Consider the following 20,827-nt stretch of genomic DNA (forward strand, 5'->3'; position numbering starts at 1 on the left):
GACTGCCAACTTGGGAGTAAGGTTGCATAGGAGGATTTCCAGATGGTCCTCCTTGTTGTGGTCCTTTTGTCCAAGAGAAATTTGGATGTCTAGCCCACCCTGGATTATAGGTGTTTGAGTAAGGATCATTCCCAGATTTTTGAAAAGTGTTCATAGCATGAACTTGTTCAGAGAGAAGTTCTGGGAATGCTGCACCAGATGGACAAGACTGCATAGGATGGGCAGGACTAGAACATGTGGCATATGCCTCGACTTGAGCTGTTTGTGGTGGTCCATTATTTAATACCAGAGCATCAACTTTCTTTGTCAGGTTATCAAGCTTGGCGCTCAGCTCTGGCATGACTCCTATCTCATATATACCACCTCTCTTTTGTGGTTGGGGACTTCTGTCACCTCTATTTGAATAATCCCATTGCTGGGAATTTTCGCACAAGGTTTCAAAGAAGTTCCACGCTTCGACATCACTTTTGGTCATGAATGACCCTCCACTGGTGGCATCAACCATGCGACGGTTCTGTGGTGTCAGACCGTCATAGAAGTATTGAACTTGTTGCCACTTCTCAAAACCATGATGAGGACATTTAAGAAGCAAGTCCTTCCATCTTTCCCAACATTCATGAAAGTGCTCGCCCTCTTTTTGTGTGAAGTTAGTAATTTCTCTACGGAGGGCATTGGTTTTGTGAACGGGGAAGAACTTGTTTAAGAACTTCTTAGACAGTTGGTCCCATGTAGTGATAGATCCAACTTCTAGAGAATTCAACCATGCTTTCGCCTTATCCTTCAAAGAAAAAGGAAACAGGCGTAGGCGGATCGAATCGTCTGAGAAGTTTTGGAACTTAAAGGTGGAGCAAATGTTTAAGAATTCTTTCACATGATGATATGGGTCCTCCTTGTCCAATCCATAAAAGGATGGCAACAATTGTATGACTCCAGGTTTAAGTTCAAAGTGTGCTGCCGTAGTGGTTGGCAACACTATGCATGAAGGCGCATTAAATTGGACAGGAGCTGAATAATCTTTGAGAGCTTTAACTTCAGTCTCATTCGCCATTTCAACAGGATTATTTCTCAATCTTTCACGAATTGTTCTTTCAATCTCAGGATCAAACGGTGCTAGTTCTATATTCAGAGATCTACGTCCTAGCATAAACTATGTTATTGCAATAAGAAAGAAAACTAAACTAAGATGCAACCTAAGATGAATAAAACTAAAGGAAAAAGTTATGAATTCCTAAAAACAAGAGAAAGCTATGCAAACGAGAATTGGAAAGAAGAACCCGAGAAAAGGAGATGATGAATGTCTGAAGATTTGAGAGCTCCTTCTTTTGAAGACAATGTTATTTAGCAGCTTCCTTCCTTAATTCCTGTAAACAAAAAGAAAACAAAAATAAATTAAATTTACTAAAATAATGCTAGAAAAAAAATCCTAAGCAACGGTTAATTTCTAAAAAAGAAAGTTTGTAATCTTAGAAATAAAAGCTAAGTTAGTTTCTAAAAAGGGAAAATTTCTAAAAAATAGGAAATTAGAAAATAAGAGAGAAACTTTCTAAAAAATAAAACCTAAAGACTCTTCTAAAAATAATAAAACCTAAACTAGAAAATAGAAAGTTACTTGAAAGAAGAATCAGAATCTAGAATTAGAAAATAGGAAATTTCTAAAAATAAAATAAAATAGCCTAGAAATAGAAACTTTCTAAAAAAAAATAAAACCTTAATTCTAAAAATAGAAATTAGAAAAAAATAGAAAATTTGAAAAGAGATTACCAAATTAGTAGTTTATGTCAGGTCCCTACAAAACAGGCAATAGGTTAGTTTCTAAAAAAATTTAACCTAAAGTTAGTAAAAAAACTAAGACTATGAATTATGATAAGAGAGAATCCTAAATCCAATTGGAACAAAACAGTCCCCGGCAACGGCGCCAAAAACTTGATGTTTTATTTAAACCAACATGATTTAAATGATTTTTAAACTCGCAAGTATACGAATCAGATGTAGATACGGTACGTATTACGAGATCGTTCCCACGAGGACTGGTCGTCACAATTCAAATCTATGATTCTCCTTAACTAATCCAACAAATAATGGAATGAATTACTAAGCACAATTTTATGAAAAATAATTAATTAAGAACAGGGAAGAAAATTCAATCAGAGAGAGGGCACTAGGACTTTCGAATCCACCCCTAATTATCCTAACCCTTGTTTTGTCTGTTGATTCACCTTAATCTAGATTGATACCACTTAAATAGAGAAAGCACAATCTGTGTCCTTAATCGGGCATACAAACTGTCTAATTCCTTTAAGCAATGCCATGAATGACATATCCCATATCCTTGGTCGGGTCCATGGAATGTACATTCATTAAAGCACCCTGTTTCTTCCTCTATAGGAAACTTGTTCTTGATCAGACACAAGTACCTATAATAAGCATCCAAACAACATCCATATATATACTTTAATCAAGTTCATAGATGGAGAAGTATAGAATTTAAACCCATAAAGCCCACTTAAAGAAAGAAACAAATTAATTGAAATTCAAAGTAAATCAACCAATACAAGAGCTAATCAAATTAGGGGCTTCATCTCAGCCCTAGCTGAGAGATTAGTGACCCATAAAATTCATGAAAAATATTAAATAAAATTCATAAAAATTAAACACCAAACCAATCGATCTCTCTCTTCTTTCTTCTCTTTCTTCTCTTTCTTCTCTTTCTTCTCTTCCTTGCTCCAGATCTGGACCCTGGTTCTGAATGACTCTCCCACGTCCAAAACTCCCCTTCTATAGCGGCTGGATGGATGGGATCGGTGGGCGAGTCGTAGAAGGACTCGAAGTGCACTTTTTTCGCAGCCGTGATCGGTGGGCCCCACAGAGACATTTTCTGGAAAATCTACCCCATCCATTGGATTCGGACGAAATTTCAGTCAAGAATAGGTGGTTTTGAAGGTCCATTAGTGCGGCCGAGAAGAAAATACAAAAAGATCAGTTTTGAACTCCGGGGCAGTCTACTTTTGGCCTCTGCACCGCACACGTGTGTACGCATGGGCGAGGAATATCAACATGGTTTTGAAGCTCTCGACGCCCTCTACACGATGGACGGATCAGATCTTCCATCTGATCGAAGATGGTGGGCCACAACCGCCCGGAAGTCAGCTCTTCGCGGACGTGCGTAAGCCTTCGCACGTCCGGCGCTGTGATGCTCGGTGGGCCCCACATAAGCGTTTTCGGAGAAATCCACCCCGTCCATTGGATAGAGGACGAGATTTCGTTCAAATATGGATGGTTTTGAATTTGCGTGGACGCAGCCCAGAGAAGAAATCAGAACAAAATCAGTTTTGAACGTCACAAGACGGCCTGTTTGTGGCCTCTGTATCACGCACGTGTGCACGCATGAGCACAAACTGCAAACATGGTTTTGTAGCTGATGAACCCTTCTACATGATGAACGGCTCGGATCGGCCGTACGTGCTACCGGTGGGGCCCACAGCGGTCCGTAAAAACGGATCTTCCGTCCGTTACGAGCGGCACTGAAACGGAGTTTTCCGTTTTTGAAAAGGAAAGTCGGGTCAGCGCTGCTGACCGACTTAGGTGCGTTCGGTGCTCCGATAGTGCACATGTGCACTATGTACATACATTATACATATGGGTCCACTGTGATGATTTTCGAGAAATCCAATCCGTCCATCCTATTGCTCATCTTCTTTAAACCGTCAGGACCAAAATTGATGTATATCCAGATATCCAGCGGACCCCACTTAATGAATTAAGGGGCTGATCTGGCCGTTAGACCACTTCCCGAGATCTTCAATGGCTGAAATTTAATATGTACGGTTAATTTACGGCCCTCATACCATGTATGAAGTTTCGAACTGATCGGATCGCGGGAACCATGTGATCTTGCATTCTGGACCCTTTTCGGGCCCCTTTGGCTTGCTTTCCTCAGATCTCAGGCGTATAAAATCTTCATTATTGGTTCTCTGGAGTCCATCCCGTGCTCTGGAAACTTTGGATCATGAAATCCATGCCTTTAACATCAATTTTCAATTAACGCTCCTGACTTCATCCTGTAACAAAAATACAATTAAAATACTCCATTAAGCATTATCATATACGTAAAATCTGGTAATTATTGGGGTCTGATATGCAATATTTGACCCTGATCACCAGTCAATAAAGAGACAACTGATGATGGGTTTCTTAGCACCTCTTTCGTTAAAAGTGCATTAACAATGACCCGCATAAAGCCTAATATATAGTAGACTCATGACATCATACAAGGACCTAATATACAACACCATGGGCCTTACTCAAGGGCCACATATACACAACAGGTGGGCCCTGCTCATGGGCTTCAAATACATGACATGTGGGCCCTACACATAGGTCATGAATACATCAAACACGTCATACATCATGGGCCTAATACATATCACAATGGCCTTGCCCATAGGCCACGAATACACAACAATGGGCCTTGCCCATGGGCCATGAATACATCACGGTAGACCTCAACTATGATTCACATATACATCATATAGGTCTCGACAATTGGAATCGACACTTAATCGGCCTCAACAATCGGTCGGCCATACAATCGACCTCGACAATCGAATCGGCCTATATGACTCGCCAATCGGGATCGATCAATAATCGTAATCGTAAATCGGTCACGATATTCAACCTCGATCGCTAATCAAAATAGGCAAATCGGTCACGATCAATCGGATCGATCGATAATTAGAATCGAAATCGTCACGATAATCGGATCGATCGATAATCGAGTCGAAATCGGTCCATGACAATCGATCGATCAATAGTCGATCGGAATTCGGTCAGACAATCGAATCGATCGATAATCGACATCGATAATCGGTCACAATCGGGATCGATCAATAATCGATCGTAAATCGGTCACGACAATCGAACGATCGATAATCGAAATCGGAAAATCGGCCATGACAATCGGATCGATCGATAATCGAATCGGCAAATCGGTCACGCTAATCGAATCGACAATCGAGATCGGCAAATCGGTCACGACAATCGGATCGATTGATAATCGAATCGCAATCGGTCACGACAATCGGATCGATTGATAATCGGGATCGGCAAATCGTCACGAGAATCGGATCGATCAATAATTAGAATCGAAATCGCCTCGACAATCGGAGTCGGTAATCGGTCACGACAATCAAAATCGATCGATGATCAGAATCGACAAATCGGTCACGTCAATCGGAATCGGTAATCGGCCATGATAATCGGGATCAATCGATAATCAAAATCAGCAAATCAGTCACGACAAATCGGAGTCGGTAATCGGTCACGACAATCGAAATCGATCGATAATCAGAATCGGCAAATCGGTCACGGTAATCAGAGTCTGTAATCGGTCACAATAATCGGAATCAATCGATACTTAGAATCGGTAAATCGGTCACGGCAATCAGAGTCGATAATCGGTCACGATAATTGCAATCAATCGATAATCTGAATCGGCAAATCGGTCACATCAATCGGAATTGGCAATCGGTCACGATAATCAGAATCGATCGATAATCAGAATGGAAAATCGGTCACGTCGTTCGGAATCGGCAATCGGAATGGGCCTAACAAGCACTAAGGGAAGGTCATAGTGTGGATATTCAACCAACATTGCCCATCACTGTAGACATTCAACCATTATTGCTCCCAAGGAGTAGCCCACATAGGGCCAAACGTATCGTAGGCCCATGGCCTCACACAAGGGCTTAATACACAATAGGTGGGCCGCATCCACGAGCCTCATACAAGGCCTACATATACATCACTATAGGCCTTACCAAATGGGCCGGAAATACATCACAATGGGCTTCATCATATGAGCCTTATATAAATCAAATTGGGCCATTCGGATCAAACATATACATCACGTGGATCTCGGCACATGGGCCATGATTTCGTCACATCAGGCCTCGTCATATGGGCCTCACATACATCACAATGGGCCGCAATACATGGATCTCATATATATCAAATGGGCCGCACTATATGGGCCTTATATAAATCAAATGGGCTGCATCAATGGGCTGCACTAATAAGCCTCATATACATCAAGTGGGCCCCACGAGTATGGCCCATTAAAGATTTGAATCTGCCACATTCTTGGACGGTGTGAATAAACCACACACGTCCAGATGGGTCCATGTGATGGATGGTGTGAATGAAACACGCATACCATGTGGACCCCACGTCCAAGCAATGGACAGTGGTATGCTCCACCTAATATTTGAATCTGTCTCAGATGGATGATGTGGATAATTCACACGTGCCATACGAGCTTCGTCCCGATGGACGGACGGCCAGGATCTAAGACACATACATCACCTATCCCACTGTCCAGCAGTGGACGGTGGATAGCAGAGGTGAAATACCTCCATTAGAGATGGGTCCACACGTGTGGCCCACCTCAGCCATGTAGTTGATATATATAATACATATCATATATATTGATATGACGTAATTATAATACATATTATATATTATATGTATACCTCCATCAGAGGTGGGTCCACACATGTGGCCCACCTCAGTTGAATATAACATGCATATATATTAAATTATTAATATATCAATGTTCACCCTCTTTATGTTATAATATAATATTATTATATTGCTAGGGAGTCTAACAACCACCGTCCAGTGGACTGGACGGTGTGGACACAAGACACATGCATCACGTGTGGTCCCACATGCAGTGGGCCACACTGCTGTTTACGCAGCATGGATGAAACACATACATCATGGTGTGGCCCGTCAAACGAATGGCCAGGGGATCACACATCACGGTGGGGATGAAACCATACTTCAAGGTGGGTCCACACGTATGGGACCCACCAGCTTTTAGATTAAGCTGACATTTATGTTTTTTTTTTTTTCTCCATCCACGGTCAGCTGCACTACTGCTGTTACGAGCATCCGACATCTGCAGTGGATGAACGGTGGATGCCACTGTCCCCCTCAAATTTCAATGGTGGGGTCCACTTGAACTTTAGATCTGACTCATTTTTTTCTCCCATACCATAAAATGATATCACAAGATGGTTGGGCGGTATGGATACAACACATGCACCATGGTGGGTCCCACTGTCCAAGGGCTGGACGGTGTGGATCAAACCACCCAGCTGCTGACGCACTACAGCAGCAATATAACTGGTGTGGTGGTATACCAGCCGGTCCACTCCTCATCATGTGGGTCCCACGCTGCATGGATGCTACACACGAGCAGGGTGGGCAGCATAATAAAACACTTACGTTCAAGGTGGAATCCCACCGTCCAGAAAACCTCTGGACGGTGAAGATATAACGTATAAATCATGGTGGATCCCACCGTCCCTGATGGACGGTGGATATACATACCTCGAGGTGGACCCCACACGTCCAATAGATGGACGGTGTGAAGAAACACAAAAATCAGGGTGGTGCCACGTCAACGGCCCACCCATTTTGGGATCAAGCAGACATTTGTGTTTTCCATTTCATATAGTCCAGCAGCATTGCTGCTGGACACCTGAAACCTGGTTGGTCAGGATCATGTGGGCCCGTGGCCTGGGCAAAATGGATGGACGCATGGATGTGGGACACACGTCATGGGCGTCCAACACACACACACATCAAGGTGGGTCCACCCGGTGGCCCACCAAAGCTTTGGATCAACTTGATATTTGTATTATTATTTTTTCCTTCATCTGGGCCTATCCAAATGGACGGGCAACAATGGTGGGTCCCGCAATCGGACGGTGTGGATCAAACTCAACATGATGGCCACACACCTCATCAACATCATCACCAAACAGAGAGAGAGAGAGAGAGAGAGAGAGAGAGAGAGAGAGAGAGAGAGAGAGAGAGAGAGAGAGATCGGTGTAGTAGAGGGACCCCGCCACTATGGGCCCCTCCTATGATCACAACACATACATCAAGATGGGTCCCACATATGTGGGCCCTTAAATCACAAATCAAATAATAAAATCACCTACCTTAGATCCCTTCTTCCTTCTTCCGCCTTATGTATGATAGAGCTCCAATAGGCACAACTTCAACGGTCAGGATGATCTTTGGATGGTGGAGATGGGAGGTAGGAAAGTGGGCCACAAAAGCTCTCCCATGGAAGCTTGCTTGGACGTGGGATGTTTGCTTGGAGAATGAGAAAGAGAGATGAGAGAGAAGTGTAAGAGAGAGAGTGAGAGAGATGGGTGTGATGGGTGTGAGTGAGTGATGTGTACTTGTGTAAGAGAAAGTTGACTTTAGGGGAGGGGTGGTTGTACTTGGGGATGGGTGAGTGATGGAGTGTGATGTGTACTTTGATTGATGGGATTGATGGGATTGATGTGATGGGTTCTCTCGGGATTTGCAACGAGCGGCGTTTTTCTCAAACTGAACGTGGGCCCACATCTCCTGGCCAGGGTACTGCATCGGCGTGCAAGACGCGGCATCAGAACCGCGACGACGGCGCGGTCGCACTGGTACAAGTCTCGGGTCACGCCGATTCTGATATACGGGACACGTGGTCGAAACGCATCAAGGTGGGGCCCACAGTTGGGGCCGTGAGCCCCAACCCAACCGTCCGTCCGCCTGCACGCAGCCGCAGGCAGCACTTGCGTCTTCTGACAGCAACGCTGCTGCTGTTTGCCCCTTTTTTTATTTAAAAAAATCAAATTTTCTGTGATTTTTCACAGGTGGGGCCTACATTGAGAAAATTTGCCCCGCCCATTGCATTCCCCGGCTCGATACAGTCAAACAGAGTCCAATATGCGGCCTGTTTCTGGCGAATAAAAAGATCCAGGTGGTTTTCAATGGTAAACACTACTGTTTCCTATGGTATGGCCCCCTTGATTGTCAGATCAGTCTCATATTTTGAATCAACGTCTAAAATGGGCCGAGAAACGAAATGGATGGCGTGGATTTTATACATACACCAAGGTGGGGCCTGCATTAACAGCCCATCCCAAAAGCCCCTCTTTTTTTTTTTCCTCTGGACGATAATACACCCATTGTCCTCATACTTCACAGTGGCAACGTCCAGCGTCCTGGACGCTGGATGGTTGCCTAAGACATGTATTTTAAGGTGGGCCCCACCTACGGACATGTTGTCTAGGTGGGTCACCCAAATAGTTGGATGATGTGGGTAATACACACATCAAAGTGAGGTCCATTTGATGAGCGGTTTGGACATTCACAACTCATTATGTGGGCCACACAATCACATCTTCATACACAAAACAAATGAACAAGAGAGGGAGAGAGAGAGAGAGAAAAACACCCACATGATCTTCTCCTTCTCCTTCTTCCCATGGGTTCATAAGCCTTCCAGGACTCCTTCCCATGGTGGAGATGGGCTTCTAAGGGTTAGATTAGGAGGGATCTAAAGGTAAGAGGGTTGGAAATGGAGCTTGCTTAGGACGTCCATGGCTAGCAATGGAAGTGAAGAAGAAGAGAGAGAAAGTGAGAGGATAGAGAGAGTGAAAAGATGGGTTGAAAGAGGTGTAATAATGAGTTTTGAAAAAAAAGAGAGCATTTATGGGGTAGGCTAGGTAAGGGGGGTAGGTTAGGTTGTAGAATAGGGTGATGTCATCCCTAGGATGACATCATCCTCATTATGATTATGGGGAAACGTGTACACCATGGCCCACAACGTGCAGTCCACTGCTATGATCGTACATGAGTCATATCTTGGGATCCAGACGTCGGATTGTAGAATAGGGTGATGTCATCCCTAGGATAGCGACGACATGGTCGCAATAGCATAGGTCTCGGGTCGAACCTACTTGGGTCAATAGGGTATGACTCGCGGTCAAGCGTAAATGAAATCTACAGGTCGCGGGTCGCCAGAATTCGACCAGGAGGACCGCAGAGGCATACGGAATGGTACGAGTTAGGATACAGGTCTTACAGCTAATCTACATGACCCTAGTCTTGGAAATGGGTCCGAAAGTCGACATACCACTCCAAAGTGTGGATCATTACCCCTAGGTTGCCATTTATAGAACCCCATGTCATGATTAATGATTTGTATAGTGAATAGATGATTGTATGCTAACCAATGTGTACTCATATGATTGTTTGCCTTCTATGAATTGCTAATCACATGTGATGTAGCTTGAACATTCAATTGGATGCTAGAATAAGTTGAAATTGCTAGATTTATTGCTCATGCTTCTTATTATCCATCTGCTTGTTCGTTAGAATGCCCAAACAAAGTAAAATTTTTCTAATTTGCTATTTGTACACTTTCCTGTAGCTGCGATAATTAATTTATTAATATGTTGATTAATTGCAATTATTTAGTTAATCGAGCTGGCTGACAAATCATAAATTTACAAGGGCAGCCATAATTGAGTCGGCCGCCCTAGACTAGTCCGATTGACTCGGGCTAAATATAGACAACCGACAGTAGTTGGACTACATGGGATGCTTGCACCCGGTGTCGGTTGAGCCGAGGTTCATTGAGTCTATCGAACTAGTCTACTAGCTAACCAATCATGTGTGTTTACCATGTATGATCACGCCTGTTTGATGTGGAGCACAAACATACTGTGCAAAGGCCTACTGATAACTATTAGTGATACGATTTAAAGTCTCAGGAGTCGGATATGGTGGTATGATACACTATGTTTGAGTTGTTGGCCTTCTCTGGGGTGACGAGTCTCTCCATAGTGACTAATGAGTAGCCAATAAGGCTACGAGCCTAGTACATCAAACTGTAATGATATTGCGACCGCTCCAAAATTGCATTTGGGTGGTGACCCTTACATCATTTGTGGGCGCCCTCTACCCATCGATGGGTGGCCTAACCTCATGCATCCGGGTCCTGAGTGATCAGTCGGGCCAGTGTTAGCCTCACATTAATTGGGGAGTTGTCATCTGGGTGGTAAACCTTAATACAGATCAAGGATCTTAGGCACATAGCCGCTACGACCACCTTGGGCCTAACAATCTGGATATAACCATTGACTAAATGGAGGTGTTCCACCTTCCCTAATTTTATTGGATGAACTGACTTAATTAATTACTCAGCTAACATGAATATTCATCACATTTATTTAGACTGTGGCGACTTGCGCATTGTGGTTGTGTGATGAAAGAGTGTTGGTATTTGCGAATGAGGCGTCATAGTTGCTTATGAGGGAGTGTTGGATTGTGAGGGCATGCACCATCTCATGACATCATGCACGTGAGTTAATAAGAGTATTTAGGAACTAAGTGTTTAAGTTGCTTTATTATTACTTGTGCTAGTAAAATTGATAACACATGTAACTTAGAGTTAATGAAACTACTGAGTTGATCACTCACTCCCACTATGGGACAATATTTTAAAACACTAACCAGACACCGTTGTAGACTTAGGTACCATGGAGTCTGATGAGTTGGAGGAGGCACATAAAAACTTGGAGGAGTCCTCGTATTTCTAGTTGCTAGGTGGGCCAATGTAGGACACTTGAGGAACGTCGATGAGATTTTAGGGTCGAAACATTTTATACTTTTGGAATTGCATATTTTGCTCAGCTATAGTCTCGTACTCTGGATGGACTTACTTATTACTTGATTTACTTGTGTTAAAAACTTTATGTTTATTCCTGAGTACATTGCATAGTATATTTCAATTATATGAATTGCTCAAATGCAAGATAAAATGAATTATATAACTCTATTTCCGTAAAGCATAAGTTGTAAGACCTGTAACCTAGATTGTACCATTCCATATGCTTCCGCGGTCCTCCCGGTCGAATTTCGGCAACCCTCGACCTATGTTCGACATTTGCGCACGAACCTAAGCTGATGCCTGCAAACCTAAGTCGACTCAACCTGAAACTTGTACCCTAGCGACTGCACCGTTGTCGCGGTTCCAACGCCGCGACTCGCACATCGATCCGATACCCATGCTAGAAGTTGTGGGTCCGCGTTCATTATGAAGAAACGCCACGCGTTGTCAATTTGGATGAAATCTCTACAACATGTCCCATCAATCAATCAATCAATCAATGTCAAGTACAAGTCATACCCCAAGTACAACAACCCATCCCTCCTTTTCCATAAGTCAACTCTCTCCCTCCACTCACCATTCCTCTTTTACAAATTTTTAAACTCACCCATACCTCCCATTTCCTTTCCTTACAACCACCACATCATCCCATCCATTTAATTCATTACTTCCCTCTCTCTCTCTCTCATTCTCTCTCTTCACTCCCAAGCAACAACATTCCATACGTCCAAGCCCCCCTCTCTCCCAAAGCCAAGTGTGGTCTACTTTCCCTCTCTCTCATCTCCCATCTCAACCATCCATTCATCATCAACCTCCATCAATAGTGTAGGTAAGGAGCTAAGGAGGCTAAGGGACTAAGGAGAAGGCCTAGAGGTGGGTGATCCACCGTTAAATTCTTATTTTAGGGCCCACTTGTTGGTAGGACCCATTTTGATGTATGTAATGTAACCATGAGGGGCCCATAGTGGTGGGGTCCCTCTATCACCGTCTCTCTCTTCTCTCTCTCTCTCTATATATATATATATATATATATATATCTCTCTCTCTCTCCTTATCCTTCCCCTAGAATGATGTGGGCCCCACCGATTGGTGTTAAATCTACTCCATCCATCAGATGGTGTGGCCTACCACATTTCAGGAGAGATCCGCCATCTATATAATACATATAGTATATTATATTAATATTATATTAATATATATATACATGCATGGTGGGCCATGTGCATGTGGGACCCACCATGATACCTGTGTTTTATCCCACTGTCCAGCGTCTAGGGACACTAGACGTGCCCAGCCGTGGGCGTGCGGTGAGGCTAACAGTGAAGTGTGAACTGACGTTAGGGTGTACGAACTAGTTGGGCTTGGGGTGAGCCACTCATGCAGGCTCCACCTTGATGAATGAATGTAATCCAAGCTGTCTATCCCGTTCCCCATCTCATTTTAGGCGTTGAGCAAAAATTTGAGACCAATCCGATTCTCGGGCGGGCCATACCATAGGAAATAGTGCTATTACCGTTAAAGCCCAACTTGATTCTTCTATTCGCCAAAAACACGTCGCATATTGGTCTCATTTGGTCGATCATGGGCCGTAGAATCCAATGGCCGGGTTGGATTTTTCAGATGTGGGCCCTATATATGAAAAACTATGGAATTTCAGAAAAAAATAAAAAAATATAAGAACATGCAGCAGCGCCTGCTGCCTGCAGCGTCGGCAGCGCAGGACGCTGCTGCTTGCTACGCCATGGACAAAAGAGGCAGGGACGTGGGTCCCAATTGTAGGCCCCACTGTGATGTGTGTTGAGCATTCACGCCGTGCATTGGTGGGCCCCTTAGTGCAGTGGGCCCCCCTCCAAATATCAGCCATATACATGGCTCAGGTGGCCCACATCATAGGAAAAAGTGGTGATTGAACGGCTGCCATTGAAACCCTTTTGGGTCAGAAGTTTTGAATCAATACGAAATTTGTTTTTCCTCTCATCCGGGTCTATATGACCTTATCAACAGATTGAGTGGAAAATAAACATTATGGTGGGCCCCACTGATGTATGTATGTATGCCCACACCGTCATCCATTTGGTGGGAACCACTTATGATGTATGTGCTCTATCCGCACCGTCCACTGTTAGGACGGTGGGGCCCACCATGATGCATGTGTTGCATCCCAACCGTCCAACCATTTTGAAGATAATTTTTAAGACTTGAGACAAAACAAAAATAAATAATAAAATAAATGAATAAAATAGATCCAATTGTCAGGTGGACCACACTACAAAAAACAGTGGATCGAATGCCTACCCTTGAAACCCCCTTTGGGTTACAAAAGCTTTGGACCAATATGATATTTGTTTCTCCCCAGGTCCTTGTTACCATGAGAATAGTCTGGATGAAAATTAAATGGTGGGCCCACTAGAATTTGATAATGGGAAATTACTATCTCCACAGTTAGTTGTAGTATGGTCCAGATGATTCTTTGGATATGATTCATTTTTGGTATGCTTTATAATGATCTCTATAGATGGATGATTGGTGCGGCCATTCGAGTCGACCCATTTGACTCGGCTCATTCAACTCGGCCTAGTCCATAGTTTCGGTCCATGTGATCAGGCCCATATTGATGTATTTGTGGCTTGTTGTTAAGGCCCACCTTGACAAATATAAGGCCCATTTGAGGAGGCCCATCTTGATGTAGTCATGGCCCATTCTTTGAGGCCCGCCTTGATATATATATGAGGCCCATGTTATACGGCCCATTAGATGTATTTGAGGCCCTTGGGTCGAGGCCCAGCGGGATGTATATGAGACCTATTGCAATGTGTGTTTCCACCATGGTTTATGTAATGATGTTCATGGCAGGCCGTGCCTTGGGAGCAATGATGGTTTGACATCCACATTGTAAGGATAATGTTAGTTAAATGCTCGCATTGTCACTCTTCCTAGGGCCCATTGATAGATCCATACTTGTAGTATGCAGGCCGTCTAGGCCCATCTTCATCATGATCAAAGCCCATTACCATATAACATGTTTAATATAGATACATGATTCATACTCATACGCATCATATGAATGCCTGATATGAGGAGTGACTGATCATAACATATGTCTTCGGACAAATTGTTCATGGGCTCCCTGATAGGCGGAGTTGCCTTTCATGAGCGCGCGGTACGCACAAGATTGTTACATGATTGGTAGAGTGATTCATGCACTTGCATTCGTGTGATTATGATTATTATATACCCTAGCAACATCAGGGCCATAGCTTCCATAGACACATCGTGGATGGATGGATTGAATACCGGAAATACTATTTTTAGCATCGGAGCGCCATAGATGTCCTTGGATAAAAATTTCTAAACCCGATGGTACCAGAGAATGACTCTAACATCGAGACCGAGTGGATATATGAGCGCACGAGGGCCGAATACCAAGAGACCGCGTCTCCCACTGTGTCGTGGTAGGTTGGAAAGGGGTGTGGCCTTACTCGCCCAAGGGTAGGGGGCATTACTAGGCTAAGTTTGACCATCTCGTGAATGAGTCCGTTATTGACGTGCCGGATAGTTATTGGCAGACTATTGGCCAAGCGAATAGTGAGGTTTCTTACGCTCACTTGGACTGTGCGGCTGGGAGAGCGGCAATGCCATTTGGAGTGTACTAAACCCCGGTGATTATCCAGAATGAGAACTGTACTGATATATGATGAGGATTGACATGCTTCAGTTGCATCTCGTATCGCATGACCGTGTTATGGCCGATAACATTCATATACTGCACCGCATAGCCTTAGTACGACTGCTTGCATTCATGTACTCATTAGCATGATTCGACATTACTCTGACCTTGCATTCTGAGCACGCCCATATTGCGTACACACTTACACCACCCTCTAAACTTTTTATAGGCTTATGTAAGATTGATGCGTGCAGGTGACGCCAGGACGCAGTTATAACCTCGCCGCCGTTGGAGCGTGCAGCTGAGCTTATGGAGTTTTTGTTACTTTCATTACCTTGTATTTTTTTTTTTTACGTACTATACTCAAAGTTTTTGATCATAGTGGATTTTGTGATGGTGTTCTTGTGGTTATTGTTCGTGGGTTATGTTATGGTTATGCTTATACTGAATGAAAATTATGTTTGAAATCCTTCTTGTAGGATCTCAGGATCGGAACCTGATGTATAGATGCCGGGATCTGAGAATGGGGTACTACGGAGGCTGTCGGTGCCAGATTCGGCGATTAGAAATTTTGTGAGTCTAGTTTCCGAGTTCGGGACGTGACATCAGTGGCACTCAGGATATCGGGAGTCGAGTATTTATTCGACTCTCGAAATTCGTGGGCATTACATATGATCTACCTGCATTTTGGACCAAGCTTATTTTGGTCGCATGTCCTAAAATGATCTTACAAAGTAGATGGATTGGGTGGATTTCTTACAAACATCCCAGTGGGCCCCACCTAACTTCTAAGCATATGAACTTTCTACGAAAGGCTTTCGCAGGAAATCCGCGTCAAGAGTTGCCCTGTATGCTGTTTCCAACCGTGGGTCTACCTAAATTACAGACCAAGCTTATTTTTTGGACTCTATGACAAAAATGTTGGTTACACACCTGGTGATCTATATGGATTTCATGTTAAACGTCACAATGGTCCACGTGTGACAATTCATAGAATGCAAATGTTGCATGCTTGGAAATTGACCAAGGTTCACTCCATATGCCAAACATAAAATTTTGATAACATGGATTTCATTTGTACAAATAGTAGTTAATGATTTGAAGTTAATTCTTTTGAATTTCATTTCATACTAAAGTCACACTGCGGACCAGCTTGATCCGATGAAGCTGTGTTGACCTTATCTTCAAGGGCTACAGTCAAAAATCCAAAGGGAGTATTGTAGCAAACCTGATACACGGGACTAGCATTTGCCACCATTGTATTCCTGTTTTCAATTCTTACATGTGGGCCCATTGTATCTGTAATCCTTGTCATTGATCTATTTCGGGAGATAGATTATAATCAAAAGGTATCCTCAATAAGGCAATTTAACCGTTGGATTTGGCTTGTAGATCTACAGCTAATAAAAGAAATACGAACAACCATCCACATTCAACTTAAAAAGTTTTCCGTATCATCTCTATCCATGGAAGGTCAAAACATAGCTATGGTCACGATTATCATGCCCCGACGTGTCAAAAATAGAAAATCTGTGTCTGTGTATATGCAATATAGAAAAGGAGAAATTGCTCATATCCAGTGGGTTGGATGATGATTTACCATCCAACCAGTGAATAATTTCCAACTTATCATGGGTCCACGACATCCATCCCGTCCAAAAGTTTGGACCTACTATGATGATCATCCAATACAAAAATCAGTAGGATCCACTAATCATCTGGGCCGCAAATACATTAGTTATTATGACAACGGTCTTGATTTGTTTCTATAGAGTGGCTTACTTAATTAGTGGATCGGGCTGATTTTTGCATTACGGGGTATTCATGGTATGGTCACCATAATAGACGGCTTGGATTTCACTCCCACATGGAATATTCGAACCTATTTTGTGGTTGGATTGTAACTTATGGTCCAACCGGTTGGATAGGATCATCTCTGGAGGTAAAGATGGATACCATCCAATAGTTTTGATTCGGTAAATCCCCACCCTATGCTATTTTGTACGTGGAACAGTAGCCGTTGGATCTGGCAGTATGTTGCTAGCCTCCCAACCGTTCATATGATAAGAGAAACCGTGGATCGTGATAAAAAATAAATAAATTGAAAAGCCTTGTCAATGACCACAAAACAAACGTTAACGAAGACAGATAATATTCAAAGGACAATAGTAAAAAAAAGTACAAATATTCCCATCTGAGAGAGTTTCTACGCTGTCCATCACATCAACGGTTCTGATCATTGCAACGTGATCCAAGAATGGAAAGCCACAGTCCCGCGATAGGCGGATGTGTACCGTAACGAAACTTCCAACAAGACATTCTTACAAATAGTGCCCAAGTTTTGGTAATCCAAACCGTTGATCTGCTTTTCTTCCAATGCAAAAATCTACCTTCTTTGCAAAAATCTCAGCCATTCAAATTATGGTCTACAGATATATAAATAAGATAAGAAAAAAAGTAACCGTCCATCAAATATCCCTAGATTAGTCTCTGTACTTATCTAATCCGGGGTGAATTTTACATCATACACCATGCAAAGTAGGTCATAGAAGATGTACGGTCCGGATGATCTATGGTCCCCAGCTGTAACCGTCGTGTGCACACCTTGCAGGAAGGTGTATGGCCGCATCAGTGTAATTCATCGACGCCCAATAGCGTAGCATAAACCCTAGAGGAGAATAGCGTCCCACCTCCATCTAACTGACACGTGGCGAACTCCCACGAACTTGCCATGGATTTCCATTACAAAAGAGGGTAGGAGAACTCCGCATCAAAAGCAAACACCCAAACACTACCTCGCCAACTACAATGCTCTGTATCTGCTCTTCTTCTCTTCTCCTTTCTCTATCTTCTCTCAATGGCATCTCTTGTAGAAAATACGAACAACGGCTTCACAGAAGACGAGCTTCGAGTCGCCGAAATCCTCCTTCAATTGTCTCTTTTCTCTCACCAAACCAGATCTCGGCCGTTCGTTTGCTGGGGCGCTAAAAAGAAGAGATCTTCAATCGCTGGAGGAGCTTCTTCTCCTCTGCGCAATGGGAAGGAAACCCATGTAAAGGTGGAAGCTTCCAGCCCTGCAACCCCTCTATCCTTCTCTCCCAGCGATGCTGATTCAAAGCCCAAGCGTTCCAGAAGAAGAGATTTCAAGAAGAAGGTATATGCTCTGTTCTTCCTTTTCTCTATTCAATGGATCTTGTTTTGTATTTTCCTTTCTGGGTTTTTGTTTTTATGGGTTTTTAGCAAGTGGATCTCATCTGGTTTTGATTTCTGTATCTTTTTTTTTTTGTTTTTTTTAATGAGATGAATAAAGGGTCCGTTTTGTATTTTCCTCTCTGGGTTTTTCTTTTTTACATGTTGTTTGGAAACGGGTCTCATCTGGTTTCGATTTCTGGATCTTATCCTTTTTAGATTGATGGTTTTATGCCTTCTGCTCTGTTTTTTTAATATGTTATTTTGATTTTTTAGGCGAAGGAAGAGAGCGTTATGTATTTTCTTTTTATGTTTTTCTGGCAAGTAAATCTTATCTGGTTTGGATTTCTGTGTACGTTGACCGTTTTAGGCCTTTTGCTCTGTTATTTATTTATTTATTTATTTCGATTTGATTTTTTCAGACGAGCAAGGAACTGAGAGAAATGGAAGCTGCGTTATATGCACAGCAAATCCAGCTAAAACATGTAAGCCTTTGATATATATTTTTTAAAATTATTATTATTATTTTTAATATAATTACATTCGCATCTATTTTTTCAATTTATTTATTTATTTTTTACTGATGGTGTGATTTTCTTTGTTTTAATCTGAATATAATCAGGAGATTTCAAAGGTGGGCAACTACTGTAACAAGCTGAAAGCTTTGAATTTGCTGTTGAAAGCGAAGCAAAACGAGGTAATTTTCTTTTCCCTTCAATCTCCTTTTTTCAGCCTTTCATCTTCTGGATTTTTATCCTCTCTTTTTTGGGGAGACATGATCCATTGCTTTCAGAACACTTAAAAAGTTAAAGTGCAACTGATTGCATTGGAACACTTTGACCGTGCAATCGATTAATCCAGACTACACATTAGTTCCATCACACATTTCATTGGCTAAATTGGCACTTGATTGGATGATCTGATCCGTCCATAAGTTACATCCATCCTTTTACCAGTGTTGGAATTGGCTGATAAAACAGATTCTTTAGAGCTGTGATGGCCCCAACATATAGATGCCTCAAATTGTTGATTGGACCTATCCTAAATGATCTTGACCGTGCATTTTAATAGGCCATTGATCACATGGATAGGATTATCTGGCATGGTAACTCATGAAATACAGTTATCTTTAGCTACTCTCTCTCCCCTGCTTATACTCTGTGTTTTGGCAGTTGGGTTCTCTCCAAACAAGATACCAGCTTGATCTGAAACAATCCAAAAGCTTGGATCTTTTGGAAACTCCAACAGCAGAACCTTCTTCCCATGCTTTCGAACAAAACCAACCTTCCATCATCAATCATCAGTCGATACGGCCGGACGCTGATCCCACGGATAAAATAGCCAAGAATTCTGAATTCCCATATCGGGAGGTGCATCCTTCATTAGCATCATCAGGGCTTGAATTGGGGTTGGAAAACCAGTGCAGGCCTGTTGGAATTCTCGATCTGAATCTCCCTGCTAAGGAGATTGCTAGTTTAGATTTTTGGCACCTTCCCTTTCATATGAAGAACAAGGCAGCCATTGCTGCTCAGGCAAGGAAGAGGAGGATTGAAATCAATAGGGTGAAGAGCTCTCTGATCATCAAACAGCCACGTTTTAGATGAACGGCTGTGGTTCTCTCTCTCTCTCTCTGGCTCTTCTCCGCAAGTTGAGAGGCCTTTCTGAGGTAAGTTGGGAGAGGATGAGGAAGTATATAATACTAGCAATAGCATGGTGGATCATACTCATGCCAGCATTGATGGTTCACATGGCATTCGTTCAGGTTAATCCTGACCGTTCAAATGGACGGGGTATGGGCAGGCAGTCAACCAGATTGGTTGATCTAGTCCATCTTAATGAGTGAAGATCCATTGATTGGATGGTTAAGATGATTGGATTCATGGCATTGGTTAGTACATGTGGGCCACTTATACAGTGGTTGTATGCATGAGCATGATCCACCGTACTCCGGCAAAGTATCATATATGATTCACTTGAAAGTTCTCCATTCCAATTGTACTATAGCTATTTGCAAGTTCTATGGATTTTTGTAATTCAAGAGCTCTAATTCATGATTGGATTACTTTGAATTCCTTTATTTCTTTATTGCTTCCACTACCATGTTGCAGAATGATTGACTGCCTGCTGGGGCCCCACCTAGTGGGTTTGGATTGCCTTTTTGTCCTACCTACTCTTCACACCTTATCTTGAAAAAATCACACTGATTTGATGTTCTGAACCGTCTGATCAATGGTACCCAGAAATGGACGGCGTTGATCGTTTACGAATGTGTCCAGTAATTAATTAGTGGAGCCCATTTTAGCTTGCTTAGAAAAATGGTTCTGAGAGCCACTTCTATTGCTCAGGAAATGGATGATTGTACAGTAGAGTGCCAATGAATGGACGTCTATTACGAAAAAGAAAAAAGGAAAAATTAGGAATGGATGGCTACAATTTATCCTATCTTGTAATTAGGGACA

General features: G+C 42.7%; 1 protein-coding gene and 1 non-coding gene across 2 annotated transcripts; both read left to right on the plus strand.

Moving 5' to 3' along the window:
• The first annotated feature begins 563 nt into the window (after nt 1-563).
• LOC131244980 (small nucleolar RNA R71) lies at nt 564-670 on the plus strand. Its single transcript, XR_009170744.1, has one exon. It is a non-coding gene; the product is annotated as a small nucleolar RNA R71 (small nucleolar RNA).
• Nucleotides 671-17,836: 17,166 nt separating this feature from the next.
• Nucleotides 17,837-20,437, plus strand: LOC131243485 (uncharacterized). Its single transcript, XM_058242867.1, has 4 exons — nt 17,837-18,333; nt 18,791-18,853; nt 18,991-19,065; nt 19,541-20,437. The coding sequence occupies exons 1-4, from the start codon at nt 18,037-18,039 to the stop codon at nt 19,970-19,972; spliced, it is 867 nt and encodes a 288-aa protein (XP_058098850.1). The 5' UTR covers nt 17,837-18,036; the 3' UTR covers nt 19,973-20,437.
• Nucleotides 20,438-20,827: the final 390 nt, after the last annotated feature.

This window comes from Magnolia sinica, chromosome 4 (assembly GCF_029962835.1).
Source record: "Magnolia sinica isolate HGM2019 chromosome 4, MsV1, whole genome shotgun sequence".
Classification (NCBI taxonomy): Eukaryota; Viridiplantae; Streptophyta; class Magnoliopsida; order Magnoliales; family Magnoliaceae; genus Magnolia; species Magnolia sinica.